Source organism: Chamaea fasciata, unplaced genomic scaffold, assembly GCF_029207755.1.
Source record: "Chamaea fasciata isolate MVZ Bird 193981 ecotype frontalis unplaced genomic scaffold, bChaFas1.0.hap1 SCAF_15, whole genome shotgun sequence".
Classification (NCBI taxonomy): Eukaryota; Metazoa; Chordata; class Aves; order Passeriformes; family Sylviidae; genus Chamaea; species Chamaea fasciata.
Window position 1 is genome coordinate 16,015,863 of NW_027094100.1, and position 18,285 is coordinate 16,034,147.

Below are 18,285 nucleotides of genomic sequence, written 5' to 3' on the forward strand. Positions count from 1 at the left end.
TAGTGGTGGGACTGAAAAGATGCTGGGAAAGTAGACTCTGATGTGTAAAATATAGAAGTCAGTTACCACCTCAAGAATTGCAGAAACTCAAAACAAATGACCCAGTTTTATATTAATATGGATATGTATAATACACACAATTACAACAGGAAAATGAAAGTGTAAAGTTTAATTCAGTCTTAAAATAGTTTTAAAATATTCTACAGGTAGATTCTACCAGATGGCAAATTAAAATTCCATTTGAAGTGAAGATTCAAGAAGTAATAACATCACCTTTTAGCCTGTATGAACACTAAGAGTTTTTAAATGTTTCTATTCTTTGACAGCTTGTCCTAGTTACCTGAGCATATGACACATTTCCTGGAAGGAAAATAACTATGCTATCAATCCAGATACAGTCTGTCCTTGATTTTTTCCCGGCCTTTTCATTTAAAGGGATCACAAATAAAAGAAATTTTCTCCAATTTAACCAGGGTAGGATTTTTTCTGAAGTCAGCTTCCATTTAGCAATAATGCAAAAACGAAGTTAATTTCCCCTTCTTTGCTCTCAGATACCCATTTTACATCCATTACAATCGATATGTAATAATTAATTTCCCAGATTCGATCTTCCTGTTTGTATCAAGCCAGTTCTTCCATTTTTAATATTTCCTTCAGAAAAGTGAAATGGCAGGAATATTAAATGAATAAGTTTTGGATGTTTTACTACAACTATTTGAGCCTTTCCTGAAAGAGAGTTCATTAACAAATGAGCGGTGTCTAATGTAAGGCATCATTTTATGTGGAAGGACAAGTCTGAGCCATTTCTCCAATTGTTCCATTGAGGGAACAATTCTTGGCTTAAAGCGTGACTGGGGATATAAAACTAAAATCAAAATATTGAAATACAAAGCATATAATTTACTAACTCTTACACTGGGATTATGAATGGTCTATTCTGAAATGGTTATAGTGATGAAGTGAGATAGCTCTACCCACTTTTTTGTGTGTTAGACTTCAAAGAGCCTCCCAGAACTAATACTCACCATCTGATGAATATTTAAAAAGGTGTAGTCTAAGAGACAAGTCACAAAGGCAGCTGCAACTGTTAAAGTGCCCTTTGCAAAATCCATTTCGAGCAACTGCCAAATTTGATCTTAGCTTTACTTAGGTAAACATACCTTAATATTCCCTAGCTGTGTATCATCCCCCCTCAAGTTATCTTTTCGTTATTTTGTTTCAGTATTACGTGGCCTTTACAACACATCACCTAGCGGTTTGTGATTTCAGTTTGTGTGACCGAGCAGAATAAAGCACTGACCAAGTTAGGAGGTTCATAAACACATTTAAATGGGATTTGAACAACCATCCAGAACTGGGGTTTGATATTTGATAGATTTGCATGCAGACTTACACCTATAAAAATCCTTTGAAAAACTAATTCATCATATGGCTCAGTTTTGAGAGGACTCCTTCAGCTGCAGCAGAAGACAAACAGAAGGTTTGGCTCCATGATCCAGTAGGTCCAGACTTCCAGAGGAGGCAGGAAGGTTCATCTCATCAGCACCAAAAAAAATCTGATTTAAAGAGTTAAAGGCCCAGATAACTCTCAGTGATCGTAACACCTGTATTTACCTACAACTTGAGAAAAAAGTCCTCCAAATGTGGGCCTTACAAGCACTTGAAAGAGCAAAACTATTTCTGCAGCAGGAGAAGGGATGTGGGGAGACTTTGCAAGGTCACCTCCGTTTTCTTCTCGAAGAATGTTTAAAGGATTCTGAAAAAGAGAGAAATTATGTAGCGTGCTTATCCAGGGGGCTTATCATATTGTATTAGCACTTAGTCATCACATTTAATTAAGATTCCTTTTTAACTGATGTGGAATATTATTAGCTTCATTCATCCCATATCAGTAAAAAGGGATAATAATGGGATGTGATGCTAACAGGAGATGATAGGAAGCTGCTAATATGACATATATATTGTGGAAGGGAAAGCGTGCTGTGACTGCCAGAGTCTGTTTTGAGGCCTTTGATGTCTTCAGTTTTACAGCCCCATTTTGTGGAAGGTATTACAGTGACAGATGTCTTTTAGGGCAGGTTGCTGGCTAACAGCCATGTTGGAGAGAATCAAAGTAGACATTGGTTAGTATTTAGTTAATTGGCTTTCAGAGGAGGAGAAGTTTACAGATGAACTAGTTAAAGTAGGTCAGCTAAAGGATTTTGTAGGTCTAAATTAATTTTGTGTATCTGTATGATACAGTTTACTTTTAATGTTATGAAATCAGCTGGGGATAAAACAATCAAACTAAATTAAACATTAATAGTACCCTTTCCTCCGTTTCATAGAGAAGAGACCAGTTTCAGGTTTCATGTATAAACTACCGGTAAAATTATCCCTTTATTTGAGATCAGAGCCAGAGGGAGCCAGGGAACAGGTGTCAGCGCTGAGGTTCAAAGCCACCTCCAGCCTCTGAGAGACCAGGAACTGCATTTCCCACTGTCTGAAGCTTTGTGTGTTTGTGGGTTTTTTTAAAGAATATCCAAGCAGAAAGCTTTACCCTGTAATCATCTGACCTGGAGATTGCAGTGGTTTGGGCTACTGGGGTGAGAGCCCAAGAGGAATGGTTGAAGCCTGTAAGCTAAACACAGATGAAGAAGGGAAGAAAGAAAAAAAAATCTCTAAGACCATTTCTCATGCATCCCTGCTCCATTACTACCCTATCCTCTCCAAATGGTGAAGCTCACACATTCATTCATGTTTAAAATAGATGCCTCTAAATCACTGACAAAAACGTGTTCCTTTTGCTTTCACTACCACTTCAAGCACCCAATTAGTTGGTTAAAATTAGATTCTGCCTTGAAAGGCTAAAATTGATGCTTCAAGTTTCCATAGTTACTGTCTTTCTATTAATTGTGCTCAGCTAAGTAGTGAGGATTCTCTCTTGCCTCTCCCACTTGATTTTGGGAGCTGTGCTGGACTCTGCTATTTGTGCACCTGCAGTAATGTGAACTGTGCTCAGGTAGGGGCACCTGTGGAAGGTTTTCAGAGCTGTAGAGGCTGGTAATCAGTAAAGTTTTGAGGGGAAGCAGAAGGGAGGGACTGAATTCAAGTCAATTCTCTTAGCAAGATGGATACAAACAAAACCAATCTAAGCCTGTCCAGGAAAACATAGAATCACAGAACCATGGAATGGCCTGGGTTGGAAAGGACCTTAAAGATCTTGTTCCCACTCCCCCTGCCATAGGCAGGGACACCTTCCACTGTCCCAGGCTGCTCAGAGCTTCATCCAGCCTGGCCTTGGACACCTCCAGGGATCCAGGGGCAGCCACAGCTTCTCTGGGCACCCTGTGCCAGGGCCTGCCCACCTTCACAGTAAAGGATTTTTTTCCTAATATCTAATCTAAACCTATTCTCTGTCAGTTTGAGGCCATTCCCCTTGTCCTGCCACTCCAGACCCCTGTAAATAGAAATCCAACACTAGAACATTTAATCCTGTCTTCCTTTTAAGTAACCTGAATTTTTCCTTCTTTGGGGATCAGTCAGAGCCGGGCTTTGAGATGGGTGCTGGGGCAGAAGGTGGCTGTCGGCAAGAGTTCAGGTGGATCCTGAATCACCCCATAGAAGCAGAGTGGCCTCCAGTGGCGGGAGATGCCTGGAAAAAACGCACGTCTGTGCTCTGGCTTCAGTTCAGCAGCTCATCCAGCAGAGAGCAAGGGGAGGAGGGGGCTGGCTGGCTGCAGGGCACTGTTACAGGCTCCAGCAGCAGCCAGGAAATGCTTCCTCCTTTTCACCTTCACAGCAGGATTTATGATGCTCAGTGAGCCTGTTGTCTCTCACATAAAAGGGCTTGGATGTTAGAATTTTTTTTAAAAATTTAAAAGAAGACAGTAACCAGAATTGGCTTTCCATAATACAGTTTAAGCAGTGCACAGACCCGTTTTGTCCTCCCGAAACTCAGGGTTTTGTTTTCTGCAGTGGTTTTTGCTCTCTTTGCAATATTTCATGTCCTTATGTAACAGAGGCAAACCCCACCCACAGCTACAGCCTCCTGAAAATGGTTCGAGTGCCATCCCCACTCCTGGTCACATACAAAAGATGTGAGCCACAAAGCCCAAAAATCTTTAGAGATCTGACTCAAAGTCCACCTTTTTAGGATGTGTTATCAAGCACTCCTAAAATCGGCCTTCAGCAGAGGTCTGGGCTGCTGCTTGCTGCTCTAGTAGTTCAGTTTAGGGCATTTAAGGACATTTAATTAGGGCATTTAGGCTACATAGCACCTGGTTTGACATGATAGCAAAAACAGCCTTTCCTTTGTGGTATCCAGACCAACCCACCATAAATCTTCAGGGGAACATTGTCCCCGGGCACTGCCCACACCCTTCCCAGGTACGGGAGTGCAGAGCAGTCCCCCCAGCTCCAGTTTCAATTTTCCTGCATTATTCACTGCTCTTTACCCTACTGCTTGCTTTAAAACAAGGGCACAGTGGCTGGTGATGTAACTGCCCACACTGTATTAAAAATACATTTATAAGATGAAAATAATTTCCGGGGATTTTTTTGGTTGGTTGGTTTGGGTTTGGATTTTTTGGGGGGGGCAGGGGGAGGGGGCGTCTGTTTTCAGCTATGAACTCTTAAAAACAGGCAGTGTGGGCCTGCAGACGTAGGAAAATACCCCCCAAAAATATTTTTTTTTAATATTGCAGGAGTAATGTCTCTCCAATCACCTCTTCATGCGACACAAACATTCAATGCTGCATCCCCCCAGGTCCAACATTCGATTAGAGCTAAAAAGATGATAAGGAGCATCCTGGATGTGTGCACATGCAATCTCAGGGATGCAGCAGATTAACCCTCCGTTTGGGGAGGAAAGGGTTAAAATTCAACCTGTGGGAGCAGGGCTGGGCACAAGTACAGCTGCCGAAGGATATTAGCTGAAAATGCCGCTGTTTTTATGGGAAGAAAAGCGTCTTTTAGCCAAAGAAGAGTGAGAGGAGTTGCAGAGCCCATGCTCCTGTTTGCTCCCTCAGCAGCTGCGGGAAGCCTGGGCTGTGCTCTGGCCACAGCAGGCTGTGGTAGCAAAGCAAATCAAATTATGCTTTCACATATCTCAGTGTGCTGGCAGAGCTATTTGATAGCTGAGACAATTCCTTTAATGCAGCCATGTGAGATTGGTTTTTTATAATGAGGTAAATAATCTCTGTTTAGATTAATTGTCGGTGTCAGCGTGGACAGTGTGACCTCCGTGCCCACCCCCTGCTTTGTGCTGGATGTTGGAGCAGTGGGGGGTTACAAATCTCCCACAACATGTGTGCTATAATTACCCTCTTTAATGGTACTGACTTTAAACCCAAGCACTGGATTAAAGCTACAGGCTCCTTGGTGGGGACAAGTTTCCAGTTCATTCCTCCTGGTTTATTAATGCAGAACAGGTCAAAGAGATGGGAGGGCAGAGGGTGAGAATTATTTGGGTTTATGTTTAATACTCCGATTTGACGAAGTCATTACAGATGGTTGGGGTTGTTTGGCAAAGTGATAGTTAAACTGGTTCAGTTTTGTTCTGATTGAACAGTTTTTTTGTCTTTCAGTTCTATTTCTGTCATTTTATCATGCTGATGATGGATTTTTATTCGCTTTCTGTTTCTTTGTAGGATTGAGTTTTTGGGCTTTTTGTTTTTCAGGGAAAAAAAAAAGAGAAAGATTAAATGGGCTTTTTAATCCCAAAAAGGCTTAGGGATGATCAGTGAAACCAGAATGTCCGCAGAGATCCTCTAAATGACACAGAGAGGGTTTTTCAGTGCACGCTGTTTGCATTGGATGTGCTGTTTCAGACTCTTTATCATGGTGAATATTCATTAAGCCTGCCAGAGGCAGAAGCTGCAGTCAGTACAGCATCAGTGGAGGAGGCAGGGAAGAGAGAAATCAGGTTAATGACTAGCTTTCCCTGCAATTTGCTTCCTGCTTATTGCCTCATCTCAGTTTTAAACAAATTCATTTAATTAATGTGTTTTGCTACTTTGACCTGCGGACAGAAGGGGCTGTGATTAATGACGGGGTATTCCGAGACTTACAGAGGCTTCAGCCTGCTTGTTCTGCTGTCTAGAAAAAGAGCACTGAAAAATATTCCCTTTAAATTTAACATTAATGGAAGTTTTGATTGAAAGCTTTTATCTCAAATATTTTCTGATTCCACAAGCTACCAAATTTTTAAAGACAGGGACAAAGTGGTGAGTGGGGAGGGGTGGAACAGAGGGAGAACAAGCTGCTGTCTTGGCTGAGCATGTCACACAGTCAAAGATGTCTCTGCAGGCAGACAGAACTGCACAGAAATGCTTTCCTCTTCTCCCCCTTGAGCAGGGGCACATCTGTTCTAACATGAGTTAGCCCTCTTTTGACAAAGGTTCTTTGAGAAAGCAGCAGAGGCATAGGAGGGAGAGACGATGTTCCTGACACTCAGGATATATGGGCAGCTCGCATTATGGGAAGTGAGCACCACCTGTTCTCAGTAAACACCAGATTGGAGCTGTGGGGCTATGCAGGGTCAGGGGAAAACCATGTGGCCTCCCCAAAAGCGAGAGAAATGTCAGTGAGATAGAAGCTGCAGGCCTGATGGGGTAGCCCAGACCTGATGGGATATTGATTCCTGGGCTGAGTGATGGGATGTTCTGTGAGCAGACATTTTGTCCCAAATTTATGAGACATCTCGATTTCAGACTGTTTGTACCCATCGCTCAGCATTACCTTTCAGCTTGGATGGTTTTACAAGCTGATGAAAGCCAGCCCTTCAATTGAGTGAATTTGCAAATTCCACATCTGAAAAGACAGCACCTTAAATCTCAGTGACAGACCTGTACTTCTGAGTTCTGCACCAGAGGTCCTGAGCTGTCGTGGTGTCATTGCTGTCACAACAAAGATGTGGCCTTTTAAGGGGTGGAAATGCAGCAACCTTAGGAATTTGGCTGCACTTCCTCAGGCTTTTTTGGACAGAAGATGCCAGTGCCTATCTAAGTGAAAATCCCATGAAAGGATTAGGGCTGAGGAAGTTGCAAACAGTTGCACGGGGTTTTTTGTGGCTGCCACCATTTAAAGAGATTAGTTTCAAACTTCTTTTTTTCCAAAATACTCTGGCATGGTCGTTAGTACAACTCCTGCTGAGCCATGGTGCTGCTTACCTGGCTCCTGAGGGTAGAATTAATCTCCTTTTTCACTAGCTACCCAAAAGTTAGCTGTCTCCAGCAGAGAGAGGAGAGGAACAAAGAAAATTTGGATTTTTTTCAACAGAATCATTTAGGTAGGGAAACACATCCAAGATCATCAAGTCTGACCTTTGACTGATAACCATCTTGTCAACCAGACCAGAGCACTGAGTGTCATGTCCAGTCATTTCTTCAATATCACCAGGAATGGGGACTCCACCACCTCTCTGAGCAGCTCCTCCCAATGCTTGACAGCCCTTTCTGTGAAAAAATTCTTCCTAATGTCCAACCTGAATCTCTGCTGGTGCAGCTTGAGGCCGTGTCCTCTTGTCCTGCCACTGGCTGCCAGAGAGAGGAGGCTGATCCCAACCTGGCTACAACCTCCTCTCAGTGAGTTGTAGAAAGCAAGGAAGAGTCTCCAAAGAGAGTGATAAGGTCTTCAATTCAATACCTCTTAAACTGAGCTTTTAAACCAGGTGGCTTGAACTGCCTTCTGAGGGTGCCTGTCTGTTTATAGACCATAGCTTGAATTAAATTAGGCATGGTAGATTGGATGCCTACATTTCTGGTGACTGGATTTAGGGAGGGGGTGTCTAACTCTTTAAGAAAAAGAGATGTAGGTGCCTACAGTTACTACGGGTTAAATTTTATGGGCCTGGTTCCTTGGAGGTGTCCGAGCTTCCTGCACAGAGCATGGGTACCTCTGAAAAACCTGTGTGCTGAGAGCAGGACTGCCTGGAGCATGCAGGAGAGGATCAGTGAGGGGACACAGCTCACCCGCAGCCTGCTCCCTTTCTGGAATCTCGGAGACTGTGCATTCACATAGAATCCTGAAATGCTTTGGGTTGGAAGGGACCTTAAGGGCTATCCAGTTCCAACCCTCTGCCATGAGCAGGGACACCTTCCACTATTCGAGGGTGCTCCAAGCCCTGTCCAGCCTGGCCTTGGACACTTCCAGGGATCCAGGAGCAGCCACAGCTTCTCTGGGCAGACATGACCCTCTATATCTGACATTGTGTGGGAAATCAGGTGTTTCAGAGCAATTAGGGCATGTTGAGCCAGTGCCTATTAACTGGGGTTTTCATGTTTTTCAAGTCCTGTGAGAGGCAGAGGTCTACAATACATGACCATTAAATGCCTCTGGAAGAGAAAAAAACATTAGCTATGCACCATACCCTATTCCCTCCAGCTTTCAAATAGGTGATTTGAGGATATGGAGGGTTTTTTCTGTGTAAGTCTGCCTATGCACTTCAGACAGCAGTCATGGGATGGAAAAAGAAGTACTTTGAAAGACAGCTTAGAAGTCCTTTCATGCCAGCTAAATATGTGACCTACTCAGCTGCAGAGTCTCTGCTGGTCTGGGTTCCATTTAAAGTCTACTGAGACATTTGTATTTCGGTGAGAGAAGGAAAGGGATGGGGTGAAAAGTTCATCCCCTGTTTTAGCTTGCAGACACACAGGCAACGAAGCATCAGGACCTGCAGGTGCAGCCTAGATTTTGGGTTCTGCTGCATGCAAGCATTTAAAAATTTAATTATTTGGTCATTGAACATGAAGTTCGAAGTATTCCTGGAGAATAAAAGAGAAGGTCCAAAGTAATCCCATAAATTACCCCAGGAAATGACCAGACTCTGGGCTTTTATGTATGAACTCTGGCAACCCCCTCTCTCTAGCTGTAGAAGAAAGGAAGTGTAATGTTTTAAATTGAGTATTATAAATATAACCAGGGGGTTTGTTTTATTTGGATTTTCCTCTAAGTTTAACAAACAAATTTGAAGCATTCAATTAAAGATGCAGGAAATATGCAAGAGAAGTACAACTAATCCCGTTAAATGAAAAATGACACATAAGTAGAAAGCTTTTGTTGTTGAATCTCTGCTGATAAGAAACAGAAGAGACATTTAAGGAAGCCCTGGAAACTAGGTAGTAAATGACATTTATCCTTGATATGAAATGTCTAAACATAAAACTTTGTTAGTACAGCTGAACTGTGACCTTCCAGCCTGCCAATACAGATAAACAGACATCTTTTCAGGTTAATCACGCAGAAGAGAAATTTCCTGAGGACTAGAGAAGCTCCACTTGTAGGAAATGATGGCTCTTAACTCAGTAGATTCTCTAGGTGTCTGTCTTTTTGTATGCAAGTTCTCCACACAGCAGTAAGGATAATTAGCTTCCTTTGACTTAGTGAGTATTAAGGAGTATTAAAATGCTTAGTTTGTATGGACAACAAACATATTCAGGAGCTGGGACAAAACCAGACACAAGTGCAAGCAAACCCCCATAGTCTGACAGAATCCTGACTCCAGGGTAGGTGGGATGGGTTTGTTGTGTTTGGATGCACAAAGTCAGATGTTTTTGTGACAAGTGTTACTGACTTCAGCTGGTGAGTTGATTTGCCTGGGCAGAACCAGATTAAAGAGTTGGTTTCCTGCTCTGAATTAGATTTCAGTAGTGCAGATGTGTATGTGCACCCCATTAGTCTGGCAGGAGGTTTCATGCAGGCGATTTTTTATCTCAGGGATACCCTGGGTTCCTGCATGTTACTGTATTTGTGTGGTAAGATGGACAACATGAAGTCACTGTCCTTGTCCCATGTCCTGTGTTCAGCCTAATAAGTTGATCAGAGGACTGAAGCACCTCTCCAGGAAAATCTGACAGACTTGGGATTGCTCAGTCTGGAGAAGAGAAGCTTCAGGGTGACCTAACTTCCTCTTCCAGTACCTGAAGGGAGGGCACAGGAAAGATGGAGAGAGACTATTTAGAAGGGCCTGGAGTGACAGGACAGGGGGAATGGTTTCAAGCTCACAGAGAGTAGGTTTAGAGTAGAGGTTAGGAGGAATATAAGGTAAGTGTGGTGAGGCCCTGGCACAGGCTCCCCAGAGAAGCTGTGGCTGCCCCATCCCTGGAAGTATTTAAAGCCAGGTTGGATGGGACTTGGAGCCACCTGGTCTTGTGGAAGGTGTCCCTGCCCATGGCAGGGGGTTGGAACTGGATGATATTTGGGGTCTCTTCCAACACAGGCCATTCTATCATTTTATGTTTCTATGCTCACCTCAAAATGGCCCGGCCATGCCCTGCAGTTCCAGCTGTGCTGTGGTGGCCCTGCAGCCCACAGAGTGTTCTCACCCTGTACTCTTCAAAGTGATTTTTCCACTATTCTCTGCTACAGGGTTCTCCCCAGCCAGAGCAAGGGTGGGTCAAACATGATTTGAGGTCACCTTCAGCTGTCTTCTTCCTGCCAGGAACAGAAAAAGAGCGTTGGGTCTGGGCCAAAGTTTGGAATGCATATTGTGTGTGCTTGTTGGGAAAAAGAGAGGATTTATCTGTCAAATACAGCTTAATCTATTATGTGCAATATGAAAGCTCACATTTTTGTTTTGCAGTAGAAAGAGAATTGATTAATAATTTGGAAAAAGGCCAAGACACACATTTTCCACCTTTGTAATTTATCGTCTCAGAGAAACAAAAGTGGTATAAAAGGTACCTGAACAAAACAGTTTATTATGCAGAAATGAAAGCTGGTTCATATTAATGCGTTTATCATGAAAGGACTTTCTAGGACATTGTTGTTACTTACAGGAAACGTAAAAAGTCTGAAGCTGATAGTTAAGACCATAGGAAATTTACGGAAAAGCTACAACTGATAAAATAGAGGAACTTTTACATTAATAATAACTTCAGAAAAGCTATTTGAGACTCAAGAGGTTAAGGTCACTAAAACAACATCAGCAGCTCCGGGAAAGAACATAAAGCTTCTTCATCCTTAAATCCAATCTTAGAGGGAAAAGAAGTGTACAGTGTCTTCTAGTTCTTGATTAAATATCGCATTGTAAGAGCAGTCATGTCATGTCTGTGTGCCATGGAGGTTCAGAGATGCTAAAGATTTCATGTGCCAAACCTCTTACACAGATGGTTCTGATGTGTTTTGTATACACATTTCTTGGGCTCTGTAACATGGACCTGCTGCATCACTACTGGAAAGCTTAAAGAAGGAATCCTGCTTCCCAGCTTTGTAGTTTTGCTGCCAGGCAGGAGAAAGGTTGTCAAGCAGCAAAATATGTCTTTCAGCTTTTGAACCTAAAAGGAGAACCTTATGTCTGCATGCACCACACCCCATTTATTTCATAAAATAGAAAATTATACAAACAACGTAACAAAAGATGAAGGTTCATTAAACAATAAGAAATACAGGAGCTGCTGAAGTTAATGCAGCATTCATCATTATGGCTGCAAGGGTACAGAGCAGCCAGTACCAGATATTTTCTGGCAAAACACTGGGGATCTCCCTCTAGACTGTCTGCCTTGTTTTCTCTTCCTGCCCTCTTTAACTGGCAGGAGACCTATGACTTCTCAGTTCCTTCTCCCTCGTCCAGTGTCCTCATCTCCTCTTCCAAGGGCCATGGAGCCCCTCTGAAATGGTTTTCCAACACAGTTCCCACCTCCTTCTTTATCCCAAATATCTTTACCTCTTCAGCTGGACAGCTCTGATGCATGATGCTGAGACTTAACCAAATCAGTGGTATTGAAATTTTTTGTGGTATTGTGAGGATTTGTGTGTGGCTAGGAGTGTTACAAGGGTCAGATTCCCATGTTTTGTTGCTACATTTTTTAGGGTGTAGATAAGAAAGCTTTCCTCTGATTTGAGGGCTTTAGCATCCGTGCATAAACATTGAGCTTTCCCCTGATCACAGAAGTTTAAACACTTAACCTCATACATTAAAATAGATATGCTGTTCCTATTCAAAATTGGGAGTTACGTAAATTACAACAAATGTTCAAAGTATAAAAGGAAAGAAAATAACCAAGTCTTAAGGCTTTCTCTGATAGTAAAACCTAATTTTGTTGCATTTTACTATGCTAGAAATTTGTCTTTGTCAGAGCCACATACGCAAACATTTCAATCTGATTAACTCAATTTAATCAAAATAATGGAAATAAAATTAAAACTTACTTCATACTGCAAGCCTAAAACTGGGGTAGAACTTCACTTTATATTTGCCTGTATAAAATAACTGATCTAGAGAGAATATCAGGATATTCTATGATTCTGTGAAGACTGTGAATATTTCTGAGACCAGATTGTGCACCCTGATGGATGCAGTCCTGCAGTATCTGTGCCCAGGCAATTCAATTCACTCCTGGTGTTGCTCTGGGGCCGTGTCTGCTGCTCAGCCACATTGCATCCATACCTACAGAGCTACCTGCTGGCTGGCCTCAGGTTCCTCTCTGGGATGCACCAGCTCAGAGTCACACAATGGGTCAGCTTGGAAGGGACCACAGTGGCTCATCTTGTCCAATCTCCCTGTTCAAGTGGAGCACATGGCCCAAGATTGCATCCAGATGGTTCTGGAATATCTCCAGTGAGGGGAACCCCACAACCTCTCTGGGGAATCTGTTCACTGCACAGGAAAGAAGTTCTTCCTCGTGTTCAGGTGGAACTTCCTGGGCATCCATTCCTGTTACCTCTTGTCCTGTTGCTTGGCACCACCAAGCACAGTCTGGCTCCATTCCACCCTCTTGACACCCTCCCTTCTTTCCCTGCATGAGGATTCCTGCACACATCCATGACAGGATGGTTTGCTAAAATATCCACCAAGGCTGTCACCCCCTGCCCTGGCCACTCTTCTAACCCTGTCCCTAGAGACTCAACACCTTCAAACACACCCTTTTGCCATGCAATGCACGTGCTTGTGTTTCCTGCTATAAAACACTACAGTGGGCTGCATCACAGTGATCTCCTTCTCCAAACACTTCAAATCCTAAAGAACAAAATGGGATCCAGAGCCTGTTGCACCCAACAGCACATGGAATGGGTCAGTGCATGCAAACACTGAGCAGACTGGACAAGAACCAGATGAGATAACCAGATCTGGATAACCCCCAGATGAGCAGCCAGGCGAGCAGGAGTCACTGTAGAGTGAGGCCAGAGCTTTCAAACAAAACGCTGCCGCTCACTGAGTGCCTGTGTTTAAAGATGCTTTAAGCTTTTCTTGCTGTTTTGACTTTTTCAGAACCTGAGGCGGGAGAGGTGTCCCCCCCAGTGGGAGCTGGTGTGAACAGCAACAGCTGGACCTTTAAATTTGGACCGGGCAATTCCAAACAAGGTGGTCCTGGTGAGTTGCCAGACAAATTCATTATCCCAGGATCTCCTGCAATCATCTCCATCCGGCAGGAGCCACCAAACAGCCAAATTGACAAAAGTGACTTCATAACCTTTGGCAAGAAAGAAGAGACCAAGAAAAAGAAGAAAAAGAAGAAGGGAAACAAGACTCAGGAGAAAAAAGAAAAGGGCAACAGCACCACTGAGAACAGTGACCAGTGAGGGAGTTATACTGAAAAAATCCTCTTAGCCAGTTTTTGTAATAATGGCAGATTTCTCCTATGTAGCAAATCCCAACTTCTTCCTACTGTTAACAAATTTCCTGTGTGTACAGACTTGAGAAAATCAGCAGGAAATTCAGTGTCTGTCTAAATTGCTTAACAGGTTTTGTCTTAAAAGCTTTATTAAGTCTGGTGTTAACTCTTTTTCTCCACTCTGGCTTGTTTTCAGAATCTAAAAAGCAGACACAAGTTTCCTTTCTCCTACGCCGAAAAGGAGAATCTTCACAGTACAGCCAGTGAGAGGTTGGACTCTGCACTGTGGTTCCTGTGCTCCTGTCTTGATGACACTTACAGGACAGGTTTAAAAGTTTTAATGTTGTGCACCCTCTATCTGATTGGAAATATTTGTGTGCAGATGTCAGCTAGGTGATATGAGATCAGATTATAAAATGCAAGAAGAGCTGGTAAATATGCAACAGAGGAAACACCTAATGAACAAAAATGTTCAAAGATGTTCAGGCTGGGGAGAAAATGTCTGAAAAGGAGATGAGCAGACTTGTCAAATCCTGAGAAGTCACTGTGTGGAAATACTGACTCCTATACATGACGTATTGTACACACTGCTTCAAATGAAACCTCACATTTACAGCTCTTTAAGACACCATAAATTATATCTCTTTACCAATCAAGCCATTGGAAAAAATTGTCCCTTAAAGCCCTGCATTACCCTGGTAAGGCTAGCCCTCAGAGAGTAAGAGGGGCTGGGCTGACATCCCAGGAATGTAACTGTGATGCTGTGTGTCCCTATTTCCACATTATTTTGCACATTATGTCTCTGAGAAGGTCAGAGTTTTTCCACGACACTTATGCAAAAGAGAGAAAAAAAGTAACATTAAGTATGCTATTTGTTATTTGAGATATTTATTTATAAAGAAATATAGCTGTAAATGTTAAAGAAATACGATGCCCTTTAACCCAAACAGAAGTCAATCTAGAGCCATTATAAATTACAATTGCTGCTATTAAAGTGCTTTAGAAAAAACGCCTGAAACATCTGTATTATATCGGCCACTTGCCAATAACAGCTTTATTCTGTCGGGTGACTTGGGGGCTGCCTCTTGCATGTATTAATAAATACAAGAATTTCTTCTCTTTTTTTTTGCATTACTCTGCACTTTGAATACACCTTTGCAAACAAACTGTCCTAATATGAAGGAAGCAAGCTCCTCACACAAATGGATTTACTAACCTGCTAGCTCTGTGCAAGTACCTTGGTGTTACCTCCCACACGACCTTTTCTGATTTTAGTTTTACTTTTCTATGAGATTATGGATTTCTGACCCTACTAACACTCCTTATGTAAAATTCAAGTACTGTATGTATGCTGTATGCTCTTATAAGAATCCTGAAATATTTATTCTGTGCTTGTGTATGTGAATGTCAATGCAACTATTATTAGAGTGGACTTTAAGCTTTACCGTTGAATGTAAATTCATTATTTCTTTTTTGTACACTTGTGAAAAAGTGGAGTAGTGTTAATTTTTTAAGCCACTGTTGATTATCAGTTTCTTTTGTGTATGAAACACAAGTAAAATATCTTTCTTAAACCAAGCCATGCATGCATTTTGGGATTTATTGGTAAGAATCTGTGAAGCTGAAGTTCTGTGAATTACTAAACCTATGGGTATAAATGGAGTATTGAATGTGGTTGAGGATGTTGATATAAAACCAATACATGTATTTTTAAATAGAATATAGCTGATGAGGGAATACCAAGGAGTTTTCTACATTATTGTACATTCACAGAATAAAGCTCAAGTGTCGTGTTAATTGGAACTCTGTAAGAAACTACATAGCTCTGAAATTTCTAAAGGCCCTTTAATCTAGGATCAAAGAGAACAACTGGATTTCTTGAGACATGTCCTGGATGTTTTAAGTTTCCAAACTGCTGACAGTTCAGAATAGAACAATTCCTATTCATTTTTAAGAACCTGCAGCAAATCTTAAAACATCACAGCAAAGCTCCAATAAAAGAATTCATATCTCAAAGCATGAACCACCAATGGCCTCATGTGGTCTATTTAGAGTTTTCTTTTGTTACCAGTCTTGTTTTACTGGCAATAAAAAGGTGCTACTTGAGAAAGAGAATCCTTGATTCACTTTTAAAGGCTAGACAAGACGAAAAAACCTTAAGCTTTGGGGAAGGAACTGTTCTTTTATGCAAATGTGCTATGCAAGTACATTTAGATGTGTTTTTTTTTTATTTAGTGACTAATCCAACAGCTCCCAAAATGTTCATCAACTGTAGTTACAGTGGTAGCTTAAACATACAGAAGAATACTGTTGTTTTGTATTCATCATAAAATAGTTCTCTCAATGCCTCTGGCAAAAATTCAGTACAAAGATTTAATTCTTACAGGAAACTTCTACACTTGATTATTTTTAGATTTTAATTGAATATTGGTTTTTCTTTTGAGTGCTTGCATTTTCCCCTATGCAAGCCAGTTCTGATTCATTCATTTTTCATCAGTGGCCGTACACAGCTGGTTTTCCAAGGCTTAAATCTATTAGAATGAGCCAAGAGCTGCAGTATAATTCCAAATTGCTGGTTTTAACACAAAATTACATTTACCAATGCTGCCTTTGTTGCAGGTGCTTACTGTATGTTTGCGTGCCTTGGGAGACAAAACATAATCTGAAGTTAATCATTCCAGCATGATTATCAATGGTGATAATCATTCCAGAATGGAGAGCTGAGAGAACAGTGAAAAAACTCTCAGAGGAGAGGAGGAGCTCTCGCTGGAACTGTTTGAAAAGAGGCTGGTTTGCACTAGGGGGTTATACATCCCACACATTCAGTGTGTTTTCAGAAGATTGAATCAGGCTCCTCACCAGATTTTATAAAGATTTCTCCATATTTGAACCCTCTAGACTGGAATGCTGAGATGTCTACAGTGAAATTTGGCTATTTTATAACTAATATAGAGATTATACCATTAACATCCTTGCTTTTGGGTGTCCAGGAGGAGGAGAAACCCTTGGTAAGAAGTAAGTTTGGGGGACCAGGGCTGGGTGGGGGCAGAATCTGTGCATCCCAGCACAGTTTACGGGTTACTGTTTTAATACCACACAACAATGGAAATTGAGAACTGGAGGTGATCAATAAAAACACAAATTAAGAAAAAAAGTTTCTTTAATCCTCCTGCTGACAATGAAATGAGCACGACCAAATACACTGCAGAGTTTGCTAACAAGGAAATTATAGTTTTGGGGCCTTTTACCACTTGAAAAATTTATGTCTTTCAGAATCCATATATACTTTCTGTGAGCATATTGTCTTTGGAAGTCTGGTTTCTATGCATACAAGATCAGTGATGAAAACTATTGGGCTTTTATAACAATAAACCTGAGCTATGTTGTATATTAATTACATCCTGTCATTAAACAAATATCTCATTTTACATTAGGCTTCTAAGACTTAGTCTTGTGCAGTTTCTTTCTGCTCAGCACGTGGATCATTGCACATCATGCAAGGGGATCTGGTTAAAGGTTTTCCAATCATCTCACATCAGGTGAGGAGCGTAAACCCAAAATGCATTTCCCAAATTTCAGATATGAAGATCAGTCATGAAATTAATTGCAGTTGTTTTGATACCTTTTAAAAGCTTCTTTCATTTCTGCTTCTACTTCCCTCATTCAAGACCTGTTTGTGTCAACAACTGGATAAAATAAACCAGGTACAATTTTCCTTCCAATCCAATTCTCCCCTAGTAGCAGTTTTGTGGATCTTGTATAAGACGAATGTTAAGGAAGGAGCTGAGCCATTTTCCTCATTTGAGTACCAAAGAATGAGCAGGTTCCTCATTTTTGCTGTTATTTGATTGCTCAGAAACCACTGATTTTTCCTTGACACAGACACCTTTTTAAGACAGTGCCAAGAGTCCTGTGTTCTGTTAAGGCTTCTGTAAATATGCAGAAATATCACTTTAATCAAAAGTTTGGTTTTTGTGAGCGAGTGTATCCTTGAAGTCCTTTGTTTTCTTCCTTTACAAGTCTCTGAAGGAGAAAAGAGTGAACAGCTGAGCAATGTTTTGATATCACAGGATCTGCATGAAGCAAATAGATACTCTGGAAAGTAGAGCTGAGGGCTTCAAGCACGGCAGTAATAAATCGTGAGTGTGAAGGGCTTCATGTGGTGGCTGGAATCATATCAGAAGCTGTATTAGGCTCACACATGCCTGAGTGGCTGGCTTGGCTGCACCAAATCTGAGCAGGCAGGGAATGCACAGCACAGCTCTGACAGAAAAAATGCTTTAGCACATTGAACTGACCTTGTGCAGCTTCAACCAGCATGCTATGGAATCGATATTGATAGCATATACATTAAATTTCCATTAGCTCTGGATATGGGGATACTGTACTCTCTCCTCTGGATTCATTCTCCTCTCTGTGGATCCCTGGAGGGATCCCTGGAGGATCCAGTATCATTGCTCTGCATTTCCAGGGTGGGAGGGGGGTGTACCCAAGCATTTCCAGAGAAAGAAAACCTTACCCTGGGCTCATCCCAGAGTGTGGCCATCAAGGGAGGGGATTCTGCCCCTGTGCCCAGGTGAGACCCCACCTGCAGAGCTGCCCCAGCCCCGGGGCCCAGCACAGGAAGGAGCTGGAGCTGCTGGAGCCAGGCCAGAGGAGGCTCCAGGATGAGCAGAGGGATGGAGCAGCTCTGCTGGCAGGACAGGCTGGGAGAGCTGGGATTGCTCACCTGGAGAGGAGAAGCTTTGAGGTG

The 18,285-nt window shown here is 42.0% G+C and overlaps 1 protein-coding gene across 4 annotated transcripts in view; it reads left to right on the forward strand.

Moving 5' to 3' along the window:
* LOC136297577 (protocadherin alpha-2-like) overlaps positions 1 to 16,974 on the forward strand; it is a 139,349-nt gene extending 122,375 nt beyond the window's left edge. For 3 of the 4 annotated variants that reach the window (XM_066197569.1, XM_066197571.1, XM_066197570.1), the window contains exon 4: positions 13,190 to 13,720. In XM_066197569.1, coding sequence (XP_066053666.1) covers positions 13,190 to 13,500 — 311 coding nt within the window. In that variant the 3' untranslated portion in view covers positions 13,501 to 13,720. The other variant, XM_066197572.1, reaches the window with a different exon arrangement.
* The last annotated feature ends 1,311 nt before the right edge of the window (positions 16,975 to 18,285 follow it).